Below are 18,115 nucleotides of genomic sequence, written 5' to 3'. Positions count from 1 at the left end.
TTTAGATCACGTACACATATATAATACAACGATTTTGGAACTTCCAGGTGACTTCATACCGCATAGTATATCGGCCAGCGTGTGAGTTATCTCAATGAAAATGAGAGAGAGCGTGTTTTACTGATAACAGTGTATATTTGTGACTAAAAAGGAACAAATTGGGCGAAAGCTTGACCTAGCCCCATGCGACAAACGCATAACATGGTACCATGAACCTCAGGGAACATTTTATTAGTACATATATGGCATATTAGTAGAATGTAGTATTGGCAAAAATGGATGAAATCGGGTCGATTCTTGAAGGAAGTATAAATATACTAATACTAAAAATATTAAAACAACCGATGCAGTAGTCTTTTTAAGTTGTCACACTATGTATGCCCCTAAGCACTGGCTAATCTTACTGTTACTTTTCCATGCATCCACCAGCTCATATGTATGTAAATGGTGTTTTAGCATATTATTGTATATCTTTCGACCCATCAAATTAGTAATCTGGCATAAGACAACCATTCAATTTTCATACTTAATTATTTAAAATTATAAGTGATAATAAAATATTTGAAATATCTCAATTTGCCGGCAATTTAGTGATAATAAAGAGTATTAGATTTAAAAATTTTATGTGATTGTGTCGGAGGTATACAAAACATCAAATCTCTCTATGTATATACATATATATGTATATATTATAAATTCAATCTATATAAGTAAAATGCTTAAATATTTCAACTGTGTGAAATTGTGAAAATATTTCAGCTCACTTACCATATTCCATCCAATAAAAATAAATAACAAATTCTCTTAATAAAAGTAATTCAAATTTTATTACATTTAAATTCAGTTATCTACTATAAAATATATTCAATAATTTGTTTGCAATATTTTCAACTTTTTTTTCGTTGAAAGTTCTTATAAAATTGTCACTTTACAAATTTCACTTTGCCATATGCTGGTTGCATATGCTCAGTTGAGGGTTACACATACATGCATACTAGTATGCATTCAAATGTGTCTGTGTGTTCATGTAGTTATTGTACAGTTGTACATGCATGTTTACATATGTATGTGTGTTTGGTAGCAGTGAGCTGCCACATTGCTGATATATTGTATATTTAAATGATGCTTCATATTTGTATGTTTGCTTGTTTGTATATTTGTATATTTGCGTCTTTGCCGCAGTGACACACGCTGTTCTTAATTTATTAGTTGTGCATTGAATTTACACCTGTATGAAAGTTTGTATGTCTGTATATCTAATGTTATAATACCGTACAATTCAATTACAATTTGCATTACAAATAAGTATATCTGTAGTCATCATACACACACATACTAATATAGACAAATCGTTGAACGCATTTTGTGTGTGTGTGTGTAAATGTAACTTAAGTCTATTGCAAAATACATTCAGTTTGCTATTTTATTATTAAATTATTGTAAAGAAATCAAATTACGTACGGAATGATGCAAAAAAAAAAATTACATAGAATTACTTAAGATAAAACACTTATATATTTTTAAGGTTGTTTTAAGCGAAATCAGCAAATTGAGAATCTTTAATATTTTTTTGGGTTATAAAAAATATTTCGTTTTCCAATTTTTTATATTTTTTTTGGAATAAATTGTTTTACATAAAAGTTTAAAATTTAAAATACAAAAAATATTTCTTTTTTTGATTTTTTATAATTTTTTGCTTTCTTTTTTTTTGTAATAAATTCTTTCACATTAGAAGTTTAAAATTTTGGACAGGTCAAATTACATGCTAAAAGGACGAATTTTTTGTCTGATTGGATTTCGTTAAAATTTTCGTTATTTTCGTTTTTATTTTCTTTTGCTTTAAAAATAATATTTTTAAATTTTTTATAAAATAAAAAAAAAATATTTTTTAATTTTTTATTATTATATTTTTGCATTAAACAATTTCAAATATTTTTCTTTTGCTTTAAAAATAATGTTTTTAATTTTATTTTTATTTTTGTTTTTTAAGTAAAAAAAAAGATCATTTTAATTTTTCATTTCTTTTTATTATTTTTTTTTTGCATTAAATCAATTTTAATTATATTTCTTTTGTTTGAAAAATAATATTTTTAAATTTTTTAAACTTTTTTTAAATAAAAATAAATTTTTTCAATTTTTTAATATTTTTAAAAATAAAAATAATATTTTTAAATTTTTTATTTATAATATTTTACTTTTTTTAATAAAATAATATTTTTAAATTTTTTATTTTAAATTTCTTCAAGCGTTATCTTGCTCATCGTCTTATTGGTAGCAAACTAGCTTATGCTTAACTAGCGCTACAAGCTATTTTCAGCTCTCACTTAGCGTGTGCAACGCTACTTTTTCGCCTAAAAACAAAACAAACCGCATAAACGTTGGGGAAGCAATGAAAATAAAGTAAAAAAGACGGCAAAAATAAAGGTAAAAATTAGTTCGTTAGCAAATAAGCAAATAATAATTTTATTTAAATTAATTAAATGAAATCTTTTGCTTAGAAAATCAATCAACGAAAACGTGGTGGATCTTAGCATTTCTTGAGAATTTTTGTGGGATCACTAAAACTAATGTCGTTTGGGTATCGTCATTGTAAATGCATATAAACACAACAAATTATATTATGGACGCTAAATTAGTTACAAATGATAAATGCGAATGGTGGTTAATTAAAACGGTAAATAATAACTATCAATTAAATAATATGCTGTAGTAAATGTAAACAATTAAAATATCATAAAACGGTAAAAATATAAAATCGGGATTCATATGTTGGGGCGCTAGGGCTGTAATAACATGCGACATGCAAATCGCAGTAAATAACGGCATACAATTTTCCGTTACAATTTCGTGGCAATTACTTTACATTACACTTTCGAGTAATATTAGGTAGTCGAAAAAGTATTTTCGTATTTCAAAATATAGCGAAATTCTCCATTATTTTCACTCATTTTTGAACAGCTGTAACTTTTTTACAGTTTCGCCGAATTTTATTTTTTTTATTAAACAATTAATTGACAAAATACGAAAAGACTTTTACGACTACCCAATATAAATTGCTTTATTAGCTGCAATTAAACTAAAAATATAATTTAAAAAAAAAATTGTAATATTCTTTTTCTCTCGAAATGTCATTCACTTATATTTTCAGCGCAATTTTCGAAATTTCTGCAAATCACCAAATATGCAACTTGCTGTCGCCTGTTAATCTACGCCCAAGCAATTGCTGATCCCGTCTTTAGCTCCTCTACTGGACACTTAAACTCGTATACATTTCTAACTAGTATATATTATACTCGCTACTCGCTTGTTTATGCATAATCCTACACAATATGTTTATGCATATACTATATATACACCCACTTCCCTTCTCTTACAAATGCAACTGGTTGCAGAAAGAGTAAATATGTTTGCACATATCTATCATTCCTTCCCCCCTACACATAAATATGTACGCCACTGCATGCAGTTGTAGACACTGTGCAGCGCTGCCGGGCTGCTGTTAGATTTAGTGCAATGCCTTGCCATTTATTTTGTGTCACATTTACTTCTTGCCATTCTTCCCTTTTCGTTTTTGTTTGCTATGTTGTTGCTTCTCTGGTTTCGTATGCGCACTCGTGCTGCTGCTGCTGCTGGTGCCTGCTGAGCTGGCTTCTGATTTCAGCAGCACCGCTCTGGGGATGCCGCTTTTAATCACATTCGAAATTGTGGTTGTTGTGGTGGTGACAGTGCCGTCGGCATCGGTGGTGGTCGTCGTTATTACACTCTCGCCCGTTTGCTGATCGAATATCTGCTTGTGATCGCCGCCGGCGTGCAGCAGTTTATTGAAAAGTGCCTCGCCGGACTCTTCGTCTTGCGGTTCGCGTTGCGTTTGCTTATGCTCCGGCTTGCGTATCGTCTCGGTGATAATGGTTTTCTTGACACCATCGTCGCCGATGACAGTCTTGGTTTCTACAGTGTGCACAACATTTTGCTTCGGTGGCTTTATGACCACATCATCGTCGTCGTCTATGACTGCTTGGCTGATTGCCGTTGCGATTTCATCGTCATCGGCCAGCAGGTTTTCCACCGATTTGCGTAGTTGTTTTGTGATCTGCTCGAGCTTACGTTGTTCGGCTTGTAGTTTTTCGACAGTGTGTTCGATGTCCTTGTCTACGTCTTCTTGTGCGGCGCCACTTTGCTTGCTTGCTTCGGTTTGATCCGCCTCTTTCATCGAAGTGTATGTTTGTGATTTTTGCAATTTTAATGTTGACTCCGCATTGGGATTCTCAATCACTTGGCAACCATCGACAAAAGTTACATTTACAGCCTCATCGTCATCGTCAGCTTCGCCGTCTTCTTCCGAATCACTGGAGTCTAAAGACTCTTCCTCTTCATCCTCTTCATCGCCGTCATCGTCCTCCTCACTTTCTTCATCGTCGTAACCAACTGCTAGCTTTTTAATTGTATTCCTATTACTGTCTCTTATTAGCTCTTGCAGCAGTCGCTCATTACCGTTATCATCACTAACAGCTCTAGCTGCAGAACGGCTAATCCCACTGAGGTTTGCACCATGTGATGCGACATAGTCAACCATGTCTTGTTCATCGTCAGGATCCCCATAGGCGAGTTCATGCTGTGCCTCCTCATCCTCCTCCAGACTCTTCTGCAAATTCAATTTAACACGCTCGTTCTCCAATAACTCCACCAACACATTCTTCATTTTGGCATTCAATGAGAGTTCCTCCGGTGGCCGCTGTTGCTGTTGTTGCCGCACTGTCGGCATGACAAACGTGTCGCTACGTAACACTCCTGTCGCTGCAGCTGAAAATTCCTCAGCCTCATCGTCATCATCAGGCTCATCTTCCGCTGCTTCGTCATAGCCACCTTTCCGCCTGACAATATCTTCGATATGGTCATCATATGGCTTCGACCGCAAGCTCTTCTCTATTTCATTGTCGAAAATTGGATATTCTCGTTGAGCAGTGCTTCCCACTGCCAAACTTTTCACCTGCCCCTCGCCGGTTATCAGTGGATTAACCACCTCCACAATTGTGCTTGCTGCGGTTATACTATGTGCTGGATAGTCGTTTTTCGTTGTTGTGCGTACTCCAGCTGGTACAACAGGCGCTGTTACGACGACTTCCTTAGCCAGTGTCTGGTGTATTGTTATCGGCACGGGCTGTATACGCAACTTTGATATGGACGACACGCTATCAATGGACGAAGGACCGAAAATGCCAATACTGTCGAAATCATCAGATGGACCGGAATCATCGTCGGTGCGTAGGAAGAGTTTTTCATTATTTGCATGAACAGTCACAATGGAGGCGGCATCCTCTTCATCTTCGTCCTCCTCTTCCTCCTCGCTATCTTCATCGTCATCCTCTTCCTCATCGTCGTCATCATCGTCCTCTTCATCTTCCTCATCGTCATCCTCGTCGACAGTGTCCAGTAGCGCAGTTTCCCTCAACAACTCCGGTGGCTCCTCATCATCTAACGTCTCATCTTCAATCGTTGTGATTGCCTGTGTTGCTGCTGCCAGCACTGTGGCTGCCTGCTGGCTCGCATTTGCTGCATGTTGCAATGATGCAAATGGATTGCTAATTTTGTCCTTTCCGCCATCGTCACTGTCGTTATCATCGTTTTCTGGATCTTGCAACTCTAATGAGATTATCTTCTCCTGGCAAGTTTCCACCTGAATTGCGTGGTAAGTAGATGGAAATATTCGGATTCGCTTTAAGTAATTTTTCATTTCAATTTTTTTGTGTCTTTTTTTTTGTTTACACCCGTTAATACTTGTAAAGTACGGGCATGCTAAGGTAGTTAGTTCGGTAATTTAATAATGTACAAGTAGTTTTGAGAAAGTTGTAGTGTACATAGGTATAAAGGTGGTGAGCACTAGCCCTGGTATATGCTACTTTTATATACAGCTCTAAATGTGGCATAAAGCTTACGGTCTTCTAACTACAAGCAGGCATATGAAAATGTTTATAAATATAATATATTAAAGCATAACATCTGGGTACATTAAAATACATATATTTTGATTAGTAGTTACAAAAACCATCTGGCAACACCAAGTCATGATTTGCATGCATTTAAATCTAATTTTAAAGTGCACAGATACAATTTTAAGGCCACACCAAGCAATGTTTTAATCAATTAAGTAAATACTAAAAATATGAAAAATATTGTGAAAATCGTGAAAATTATAATTTTGAAATGTTATTTCATCTAATTTAGGTGTATTCAATTAAAAGAGTAATAAAGTATCAAATGTATTATAACTTAGTCTAATTCAAAGGAATTTAAATTTTATACAACAAAATCTCTATCTCACGAAACTCTTATCGCTATCGGATATAAAGAGTCTTGAAAAAAAGTAGTTGTCACTATCCTTTCTCTCCAAAAGAGGCTTACATGTTTGCAAAACCTATATCAGTAGCTGGAGCTTCAAGGAGCCAAGACTCAGTTAGTTCGATTTTCACATCCTTTGGCTTATGGGGTTACATGGGTTTAAGGGTTTCAAAAAATCGATTTATTTTTGTTTTATTAAGTTCTACAGCATCTCTATAATATTGTCATAAATTTTCGAGTTGATTCGAGTAATAGTTTCGGAGATACAGCCTTGAGAACTTGTGTGCTCGAGGCTAGCTAGATTAAAAGTGCCGTCTTTAAACACGTTTTTCTCGAAACTGTGTTTTTGAAGTCGGTTGGCAAGATTTCTCGAGAACAGGTCTTTGAGATACATTTCTTAAAAAAAAATGTCGCGAAGTTTTCACTGAAATTTTTGTAAAATTGCCTTCCTAAAATCCAATTTTTTAAATTCTAAGTCAAAGTTTTAACTAAAACACATATTTTTCACTTTAGATGATTCTATAAGGAGTTGTTCTGCTAACGCGGGCGCATCTTTTTTCCGAGGGATCAGCGGAAATGCCGTCGCAATGGTCGACTTTAGGACCCAAAAATTTCAGAATTTCTTTGTTATACAATCTTAACAATTTATCTGTGAAAATATTCTAATAAAATGATAAATTTTTTATATGAGAAAAATTTTTTGAAGAAATCCCATACAACTCCTTTTTGACACCAGTCTCGAAAATAATTCACAAAATTTTAAGAACGCAACTTAAAATAATAATCTTATATAATCATATGTTCACTTAATGTTCCCTCCCTCTAGTCTTCTTCTTCTTCTTAATTGGCGTAGACACCGCTTACGCGATTACAGCCGAGTTAACAACAGCGCGACAGTTGTTTCTTCTTTTCGCTACGTGGCGCCAAGTCCTTCTCCACTTGGTCCTTCCAACGGAGTGGAGGTCTTCCTCTTCCTCTGCTTCCCCCGGCGGGTACCGCGTCGAATACTTTCAGAGCTGGAGTGTTTTCGTCTATTCGGACAACATGACCTAGCCAGCGTAGCCGCTGTCTTTTAATTCGCTGAACTATGTCGATGTCGTCGTAAATCTCCTACAGCTCATCGTTCCATCGAATGCGGTATTCGCCGTGGCTAAATCTTTCGCAGAACTTTTCTCTCGAAAACTCGCAACGTCGACTCATCCGTTGTCGACATCGTCCAAGATGGTTATAGCTGTCCCTCTAGTCTACATACAAGTATAATATATCTTTTACTACACATACCTACTATTTCTTTCGTTTTTTTTTTAAACTTATTGCCAGAGCTATACGGAGAAAGACGAGTTGGAATAATCTTGTCACTTTTTCGTCTATTGCTCACCTTTTGCCAAAGTGAAATGTTTGGAAAGACTCAGTTTACAACAGTCCAATTCAGATCCTACGGTCTCACCCAATCAAACCTACTCACTATGTCAGCATAAAGTTCTCATCTCCTACACGTGCTTGCGACTTTAGATGTCTAAAACGCTTTTAATAGCGCTAGATGGGTGGATATGATCGACGTTTTCGAAGAAAGCTTTGAAATCCGCGACTACCTCAGGGCTGTGGTGCGGACCTACCTTAAGAGTAACAGAAACCTGTTGTACCAGACTAGAGAGGGAACAAGACGAATAGCGGTGACGTCAGGAGTAGCACAACGCTATGCTAGAACTCGAAATGCCATATGAATCGTACGTACTTAGCTACGCGGACGACATTGCAGCAGTAATTACAGCACGAGACGAAGAAGAAGCGCGAAGAAAGCTTAATCAGGTCATGATACGGACGCAAGCAGGGCTCAACTCACACAACTTCCAGCTCGCTACAGAAAAACCAAAGCTAAAGAAATATACAATAAAAACATGACAACGAAGATGGGAGGATGAGAGTCGCGGCAGATGGACTAGTAAAAGACATCAACTTATGGATAAGCCGTAAATTTGGAAAAGCCGACTTTTACACAACCCACATGTAATCCAGTCGCGGATACTTCAAAAAGTACCTCCTCAGAATAGGAAAAGTCGAAGAGCCGTCATGCCTACATTCTTTGTACATGTGCGATGGCAACAAAAACGCATAGATGACCTGGTTGGCCCAATAACCGCGGACAATTTAATCAGGGATCCAGAAATTCGTGGCACTTCTGCTACGCAGCAAAAGGCGGGACCTGGACGCAGGTGCGCAGATGTAAATCTCTCAATGATAAAAATGAAATGCCACCCTGAATTCATGGAAATGTGGTTCCAGGGTGGGCGCGGGTTTCTTAAAGGGGAAGTTTTGAGTGAAAAAAATAAACATTTTACTAAAAACGAAAAAAACGCTTTCAACAAACCATTAAATTCTTACTAGTTGGCCGATTTTTTGTTAGTGGTACGCTCATCTCAGGATCTTTGTGGATTTATGCTGCCTTCCAATTTCAGTTTCATTCGCCAGAATTTCGATCCAATTGCACATTCACGCTTTTTAATTAGCTTTTATTCTATTATCAGCCTCAACAGGACACATCTCGAGCTTTAGAATTTTCATTTTTATAGCATGCTCTGCATACTTAATATTTCTGCGGTGAGAACCAGTTTTTAATTACTTGTTTTTCACGCTAAATGCGCTCCTTAGTTGCAAGCAAAGTGCGCTGAGTGTGCTGAGCTTATCTAAAACTTTGCACTTTAAAAAGGCAAAAATTCTGAGAACTCCTTTTTCCCTGCACTGTGCAAAGTTGCTATCCACACACGACAGCTGGTTGTTGTTGTACGCCCTTGAACAAGTTGGCAAGATGTGCACTTTGTACGCCTTCTGTTTGAGTGCATTTGGCGAAAATTTCGTAAAATAACGCACTCACGACAGCAGAAAGCAAAGTGTGCGCAGCAACAACGGTAAAAATCTAAAATCACCACCTGCCATAAGCACGACCGCGCGCCGGGTTGGGTCGTTGAGTAAAAAAGCGAATTAAATAAATTTCGCTCACTTGTCTCCGGTCTATTTAATGTGCTAACACAGCGACACATACACATGGAAAGGTGTGTTCTCGAATCTGTGGTATATTTTTGTAATTTTTATTCGAAAGCAGAAATGTTCAAGATGCGGGCGAAGTATTTTCAATGTCGCATGGCTATGGCTCTCAGGATGTCTGCGGCCTGGAAGCGCAGCTGAGCCATTGAAATTGGAAGTTGTATTCAAGCATAGATGCACGCACCTGTCGCAAAGCGAGCAAGATTGCAGAAATAATATTAAGCCACATTTATATGTATGTATGTGTAATATAAAGGAAACTCGGTCGAGTTGTTTTAAATTTCATATAGCGGGTTTCTCAATAAGAACGCTATAAGAGTAAACCGATAGGGACAGCAAACGACGCCATAGTTTTTCACGATCTCTTGACATTTCTCTTCAATAAGGTTTGCCATTTTATCATGAAAAGCTATACGAACCAAAAACGAGCCGACATTATTAAAATTTACTACCGAAATTGGGAGTCAGTGACCTCAAGTTTAAGAGCGCTGCGTCCAATTTATAGTCGTCATAATCGTCCTGTCAGATCAACAATTGATAGTCTAGTGGAAAAATTTGAATCCACAAGCACAGTACAAAATCCCGTGCCAATGACACAAAGAAGTGTCCGTAATGTCGAGAATATTGCTGCTGCTAGCGTATCAATTGAGGAAAACCCAAGTTTAAGTTTTGCGTTCGATCTTGGGCCAAAAGGATTTTGCGACAGCTCATGTACCGATGTGTTAGTCCACTTCATCTTCTTCCATAGCTTTAGCATATGGCGTCACATAAGATTCCCAAACCTTACAGCCTGGACGACAATAACCCAATGCCCAAATAAAGCACCACAGCAAGGGAGAGGCCAGCCTTACTCAGGGCAAAGAGATCACTAGATCTCTTGCGATCGATCTTGGGACGAAAAGATTTTGCGACAGCGCATATACCGATGGAGCTATCACCCATTCCCACGACTGTTGGGTCTACGTAACTGGAATGGGCCCGGATCTTTACCCGCCAAGGACTGTTAACTCGGCATAATTCCGCCACTACAACAACATGAGGCTATCATCTACCCATAATACATATTTAAGCGTTCTCAAGGTAGAGAGAATCTGATCTCAATACTCAAGACTGCCAAAAAATAATTGAAATTTTGAAATTTGGCGCAGGGTCAACTTTACTTCACTTTCTGGAAGTACTGCGAAGTTGGAAATAGACGAACTCGCTGCTTGGCATCTTTTTGTCGATTTTTGACATTTTATTTCTAAATGAAAGTAGAAAACTAAAAAGCAGATTCGCACCTAGAGTCCATTATTCTGGAATTGAAACTTCCACTTCAGTGAGAACATTTTTCATTAAGACACAATCTCTTTCATATCCTATAAAAGCGCGCATTGGACCTTCACAGCTTTAAGTTACTAAGTTTATTTTTAGTAACCACAAGCATCTCTGACTCAACGTCTCTGTGCTTCTTCACAACTTTTGCTTTACTATGTTGTTCTGGGTTCGCATTTGTAGACATTTTGTTTGTAGCTGCTGTATGCGAGAAACTGTTAGCTACGCATTGTGGCATTCTTTGACCGGAAAACGGAAGTGTACGAATTTTCCGTACCGTTATTTCCGTTTGCAACTTTCTGTAACGCAGCGGCGACGCTGCCTCGCCTACACTGTGTTTCAACTATTTTGTTATTTTTTCCTTTTTGCTGATTACATTTCCGCTTTGCTTGAGCCGAAATATTGGATATGTGGGCTTATAGGTTAACTTAGACGAACCCAGGGGAACATTTTTGAGAAAACAATTTCAAAAAAGATTCACTATTGAACTACACACGTTTTCGGCAGTGGTTTTCGAAAAGGATATTTATATGACGGGCAATCAGAGCCTGTCAACAGCGTACCACCAAACCATTTGGCGAAGTTTTTTTTTTCTGTCGCAACTACAACTACACATTTAACTTAAAATTCCGCAAAAAAGAAACAATGTGGTCATAAGACACCAGCGCCGTTATAAATTTGACAAAAATTGTCCGCCCGGGTCATTCGTCGTGTGTTAGTTAGCCTGCGACTTTCTTTACAATTTGTGGCGTGTGCGTGCTTGCAGTGACATTTTCCGCTGTTTTAATTTTTTTTTATTTCACTTCCGCCATTTCTGTTTACTTTGCATTGCCATTTGCTGGTTTTGTCCCGATTTGGCCAAGTTTATTCAATTTTCATGCAGCTGTGAAATTCCATTAAGAAATTTCAAATTATGCCAAGGGCAAGCAAAATGTGTCAGCTTTCTGCAGGTGTATGTGTGTATGTATGTACATATGTAAATAGCCAAACCACCAGCAATTGAAGTGACTTTGGTGGGCAAACAATGTAATTGTAGTCAAACATGGTGACAAAATGTCGGAATACCTTAGTCAGTGATTACGAATACTGGCTTAACTTATACGCGGCTACACTAAAAGTAACCCGATAGAGTGGAAAAAAATCTTCCAAAATAACACAGTGATAACTTGATAGTCTTGTATTCGTATGGAAGAAAACATTAGGTATTGGAAAACATATACTATTAGGCCAGTGCCAAAACAAAAACAAAGGCCCTATGGAAAAAAGTTATATAAAAAAGTTGTAGGTTAAGAAAATATCTATCTTTTTGTCATAATCTCAAACTTGTATAAACATTTAAAACATTCAAGTTTCTAGTCTTTTTTTATAAAAAAATATTTTTCAAATTTCGGATTTAACTAACCTTTCTATGTTTCGAACACGCTGCATTTATTTACTGAAAATATTTATTTTTCCACTTTATTGCATTTGCATTCTCTTACAAAAACTTATCCTAGTAGAGTATATATTTCTTATACGACCGAACAGAAGAGATTTCAAAACCTGGCTTTTTTTTAAGTCCGATATATTCAGGTGAGGTTTTTTAATTAAAAAGCAGAATTTCTTCAATAAGTCAAAATAGAATGATAAAATAAATATTTTAAGCCAAAAAATTTACAGCATGTTTGGGATCTAAGCACTTAGTTAGCTTGAAAAAGTCTAGCATCTAGGCCTATTATTCAAATTAAAGGAATGCTGAGTGGGATTTGGAACTGCTTTATTAAGCAGACCTTCCAGTGATCAACCCTGACTCCACAATGACGGCAACCGATGCTGTTGATACTGCACTGCAAGCATCAAGTGGCAACCCTGATACTGTTTCCAGAAAACTGCAACTGAGTACTCTAGAACCGTGGCACAGCAAATGGAACATTGGTATTAATACCGAAAGTCCGTTCAAGTAATATAAACCCTTAAATATAAAAGTTTCTTTCATGTGGCTTTATATGGTCAGTTGTTACCAACAAACAGATGCGCAAAATATTTCGGAACAATCAATTGATAAGAGGTCCACTTGGCCCGCCTTAGTCTGAAGAATAAGTTGCTAATTTATAAGGTAATACTTGGAACGATCCGGACGTTTGGTATTCAAATCTGGGGTAGTGCAGCGAATACAAATTTAAAAGTAATCCAAACCAGTGGGAACTCCTTTCTATGTACATTTAAAGTTTTTTATTGTAAAGGAAACAATTGAAGAATTTAGCAAACGTTACCTCTTCCGTTTGGAGAATCATGAAAATATATTTGCGATTCAACTGCTGCACAATAGTTTACAACGTAGCAGATTGAGAAGATACCAATCGCTAGTTAACCCTTTTCGATTCAATGAATTTATTTTATTTATTTTTTTTTTTTTTTTATTTAATGTCATACTATCATAATTTATCCTCATTGTGTTTTCATGAAATTTAGTAATTTATTTATATTTAAACAGATTCTAAATATATTGAAATTTACAAAAAAAATCTGATTTTTCCCGAAAATTTTGAGGTTAAGTGAAAAAGGTGTTAATGCAAAAGTTGTAAGTCTTTCCAGTACTAACAACTTTACTGCATAACATTTTTCCATAAAACTTGTAGTTTTGCCGGAAATCAAGATGGGCCTTTTTTAACCATTAAATCACCTCCTCTCTTTCCACTTTCCGACCTCAATTCGCCCGTTAATTACTTTTCCATTAATTTTTGTTATTTAATCTTAATTTTCCAATGGATTTCATTTTACCATGATATTTTCCATTTTCAAAACTTATGTAGATGACCCAGTCTATATATCATATATCAGTCTACGAGTATCTTCAAAAGTTTCACTATTCCCAAGAAAGTCTAGATGTGATAGCGAAATCTGTTATGAAAGACCTGACTGAGAATACTGATAGGAAAGTCGGCATGTTTTTCAAGTGTTATTGGTTAAAATTAACAGTTGGGGTTAGTTGAGAAAGTGATCTGTTATCGATGGGTTGTATAAGTTGCTATTTGCTAAAGGGTTATCATCCTCATAAGAACTGATGATTGATTTTATGATTATATGAACAGTTTGGAGAATGGCTATCGCCCTAAAAGGATGGTTTTATAATTGATATGAACACTTTCACAATGGCTATCGTAGTAAAAGTATTCAAGATGTTAAATCTAAACCCTTAAAATGTCTCAAAAATTATTTTATTCGCTTAAGCAAATCTCAAATCTTTTTTAATAAAAGCAGTGTCATAAAATAAGTAAAAATTTTAAAAATAAAATAAAGATCCTACAAAAACTACAAACAAATAAAAAAAAAACTAAGAAATCGTTTATAATACGATATAATTTAAATGGTGCAAAAATATAAAATTGAGTTGTGAAAGCTTTGAGAAATTTGCTGGTGCTGGTGCAAACTAATTGATTTACTGCAAATATTATTCATTATAGGGGGTGTCCGAAAATGGGCTGATATTTTAACATAATCTATTTATTGTTGAATGTGTGGAAACATCAATTTTGACTTGACTTCTCTACTCCTTTGTTTTCGGAAAACAATCCAACGATACAGTCAGTCTACGGATTCAGAGAGGAGTTCATGGTTCATGACACTTTCAATTACTCAAGTATAACCTTTAGTTTATTTCGAATTCAAGAATGAAATAACTTTCTCTTAAAATATCACGGCATTTTGAGGCACGCTCTGGCAAAAATGCTTCTACAATAATACAGTTAGTGCAAAATGTGAACAAATACAACTGTATATGCAGGAAATTAAAAATAAATGTGCACAAATGCAAGTAAATATACTATGTTAAGACTACGCCAAAAAAATATTATGCGAAATATACAAAAAATATTCCAAATGTTCCTTCCCGCTGAGAATATGTACGAGTTATAAATGAAAATGACAATAGCTTGTACGCGCTATAACAAAAACACGCGAAAGTAACGCTTACAAATGTCAATTAACGAGGAAGTGTCAAAATTGAAAAAATCTATATATATATATGTATATATATCTAACGTGTGAATATTGTAAGAAGAAAACGTGATGCGTGTTTTTTGACTAAATACTATCAATTAACTAAAATCGCCACCAATTTTTAATTTTTTTCTATACAATGCCAATATGAACTGGATAAGTGCACGGCTAACCTCAGTTTCGATGGTTTTCTCAATGTACTCGACAGTTCGCAGTTGAGGTCGCCCCGTTAACGGACACGGCACCTCTTCGGTGCGGCGCACAATTTTTTCATCGAGTATTTTTTCACGTTCACGTATTATAACCGGACCATCGCTCGATTTAATTGCGATTTTTGGAAAAACAATCTTTTTAGTCTGCTACAAATAAATATGAGAAGAATAATGATAATGCAAATTGATTAGCAAATGTATTTCACCGTATGCATGCCAAATGTATGGGTGTAGTTTGGCGAATAAATGAGGTATTTAAATAAAATATTTTTTTATAGAGATTTTTTTTTTCATAGAGATTCTGCTAGCCTACGTTTCAGCGCCTTGTTTTCTACAAAACAATAATAAAGTTATCCGGGAAAATATATTGTTTATACAGCTAATTTAAACGCGATGTTTGTTCGTTACGCCAGTCTCTAAAGGTTAGCGATTCGAAGTTAGGTACTTTAACAAAAATAATGGTACTTTGAAAAGGTCTGCTATATCTAATATCGCCATTGGTCTTTATATTTTTTATAGCATGATGCTTTTTAAGCTTAACTGTTTTGGCCACAAATATTGAAAAGATGTTTTAAAGAGTTTTGAGACCAGAAGGGAAATTGTATTGGCTGTATAAGAATCCATTAAGCATTCGTACTACTTCTGAGAATCATTAGACCTTTCTAAAATAGCTCTACTCATAAGTAATTATAACTTGTCTGCTGCTAATATACATTCTTTCTGCTAATTAGTTGAATTAGTTTCGAATTTTTGTTCCGAATTTATGCATATAATCTAAATGTATTCGAAATTAGTCTTCAGTTTGAAAGTTAGTTATTAAACAATTATATTATATATGTACTATATGTATATGCAGTTATATAAGGCAGTAGTAATGCAAAAAAAAAACACAAGCACCGTAATTTTATTCACTTGGCGTATATGTAAGTATGTATTTTATGCATTTGGGTTACGACATTTGGTAACAAACCGTTATGTAATTAGTTCAAGCAAAACTGTTACGAAATGTATTAGCTAGCCATTAGACTGCGGGTGGGGACTTTTAAGGAGCTTTTTATTTAATTCGATAATGATTAATAATGATTATCATGTATGTAATGTTTATAGTTTGTAATGATTAGAATTTATTGCATCGAAATTGTGCATACAAACCTCGGCGGTGACGGGTGTCGTCAGCAGATCATCTGCGATTTTGTTCATATTCTGTATGACGCTCTGCGCCTCCTGAGCGCCCTGTTCCAATGAGCGCAAGCGAGCAGCACGCCAAGACGCGCGTTTCTCAGCACTGCAGAGGGATAAAAAAAGTAAATGAAATTAATATTTTCCACATTACTTAGAAACTGAAAAATAAAATTCTTTGAAAAATACTTTTCCTGGAAATAAAAAGGTAAGCCGTGGGAAAAACCAAACCTTGCTACACAAAAGGAAAACGTAGGATCCCTAAATACGGAAGAGTTACGTAAAAATATTTACCTAAAATTTGAAAAATTATAAATATACAATACAAAATATAAAGATAATTACGGAAATCGAGCTAATAAATACAAACACCGCAACCAATATTTACTTACAAGTGGGTATAGGATGTAAAATTACCAAAATAATAATTGCGTTCACGGTATATTTAACGAAAGGGGGGAGGGGAAGCGCTTAACAACAGAGCTTGATTGGTGTTTGTTTGTGAGCCGCGTGCGTTACTTAAAAATGCCAAAACATTGAATATTATGTATTTATGTATATTTATTTACCTGCGCTGAAGTTGTTGTACAATATGTGAAATGTGTGATTCGAGTCTTTATGTTATGAAATCGGCTTATTCTCTAAGTGCTGACTTGTCAAAATATATAGTATATACAACAAAATATCGTGCAAGAAATGATATTTCTCTCATGAGAAAAACTATATTTACGTTGTTTATTAAGTCACTTTTCATTTATATTTACAAAGTTCGTTTCTTAATTGTTTCACGAGACCCTTAATTTAGTCAATTAGCAAACTATTTAGGTATATGAAAAAGATGTGATAATAAAGTATGCAAAATTAAGTTCTAACACTTTTTAACTGAAACAAATATATGCACCCTAACACAATATTTTTTGAAGAGTTATCAAGTTTCAAAATATTGTATGTCTGTTTCACTTAAACTATCTGAAAGAGATACTTTTGCAAGTGGAAATAAAATTGATCACACAACAAAAACAAACATTTTCAAAAATGTAGATAAATAAACCGAACAAAATACAGTGTGAAAAGATACCCGGAAATTGTAATTTAAATTCCTCGAATAAATGACATTTCAAAAAAAATATTTTGCCAAGTTGGTAGGACGGCCCTCAATTACTATGACAAATATGAGCGCGATCTGTCAACCAGTTTCTTTACAGCAGCTGCTTAAGTCGGTACACCTTAGTAGTGCATTACGACTTTTACAATTGATAAAAATATCGAACAAATAATTTGCCTCAAATTTTGTATTTCTAACCAAATTTCGTGTGCAGAATCGTTGCGAATGTTGGAAGAAGCTTACGGTAATTCAGTTTTATCAATAATACAATCCCACGATTGGTACAAAGCCGGTCGAGATATCGTTGAAGATATGCCTCGTTCTGGACAGCCTACGACATCTTCAACTGATGAAAATACTAAAAAACTGAAGAATATGGTGCTTGGAAATCAGAAAATCATCAGGCAAGTGTCAGACATGTGTTAGAGAGATGCAAAGAGAACTCGTCAACTCACGCGAGACCGTTCGAATGTTTGGTCGATGTTTTGGGTATGAAACGCGTTCTTGCTCCACTCGTCCCGATAAACCTGAATTTTTTTTTTCAAAAAGTTTACCATAAATAGGTCGCTTTGGACATTCTTGATCGTGCGATCCCACATTCATGAAGCCTATTATAACTGCCGATGAGACATGGATTTATGAGTTTGACATGCAAACAAGTCAACAAACATCGGAATGGAGGAAAAAACGAGCCGAAACAAAAAAAAAAAACACAGCAAGGCCGCTCAAAACTATAGTGATGCTCATTGTTTTTTCGATATTCGTGGTTTGGTGCATCATGAATTTGTTCCGGAGGGACAGACGGCCGATAAGGAGTTTTATTTGGCCGTATTTAAAGCCAAAAACGCAATGACTGGCATCGATCAACCACTGTATTCACCAGATTTGGCTTCGTGTAATTTTTTCTTGTTCCCGAAATTGAAGTTGTCGCTCCGTGGAACCCGTTTTT

At 35.6% G+C, this 18,115-nt stretch overlaps 1 protein-coding gene across 20 annotated transcripts in view; it reads right to left on the bottom strand.

Moving 5' to 3' along the window:
- Window positions 1–799: 799 nt before the first annotated feature.
- LOC126767862 (protein lap4) overlaps window positions 800–18,115 on the bottom strand; it is a 162,896-nt gene continuing 145,580 nt past the window's right edge. For 14 of the 20 annotated variants that reach the window (XM_050485541.1, XM_050485548.1, XM_050485546.1 and 11 more), the window contains 3 exons: window positions 16,035–16,167; window positions 14,844–15,029; window positions 800–5,674 (listed from right to left, as the gene is read on the bottom strand). In XM_050485541.1, coding sequence (XP_050341498.1) covers window positions 3,542–5,674; window positions 14,844–15,029; window positions 16,035–16,167 — 2,452 coding nt within the window. In that variant the 3' untranslated portion in view covers window positions 800–3,541. The remainder of the gene's footprint in view (window positions 5,675–14,843; window positions 15,030–16,034; window positions 16,168–18,115) is intronic. The other 6 variants (XM_050485544.1, XM_050485549.1, XM_050485556.1 and 3 more) reach the window with 4 other exon arrangements.

The sequence above is a fragment of the Bactrocera neohumeralis genome, chromosome 2 (genome assembly GCF_024586455.1).
Source record: "Bactrocera neohumeralis isolate Rockhampton chromosome 2, APGP_CSIRO_Bneo_wtdbg2-racon-allhic-juicebox.fasta_v2, whole genome shotgun sequence".
Lineage (NCBI taxonomy): Eukaryota > Metazoa > Arthropoda > Insecta > Diptera > Tephritidae > Bactrocera > Bactrocera neohumeralis.
This window is presented reverse-complemented; position numbering and strand designations above follow the sequence as displayed.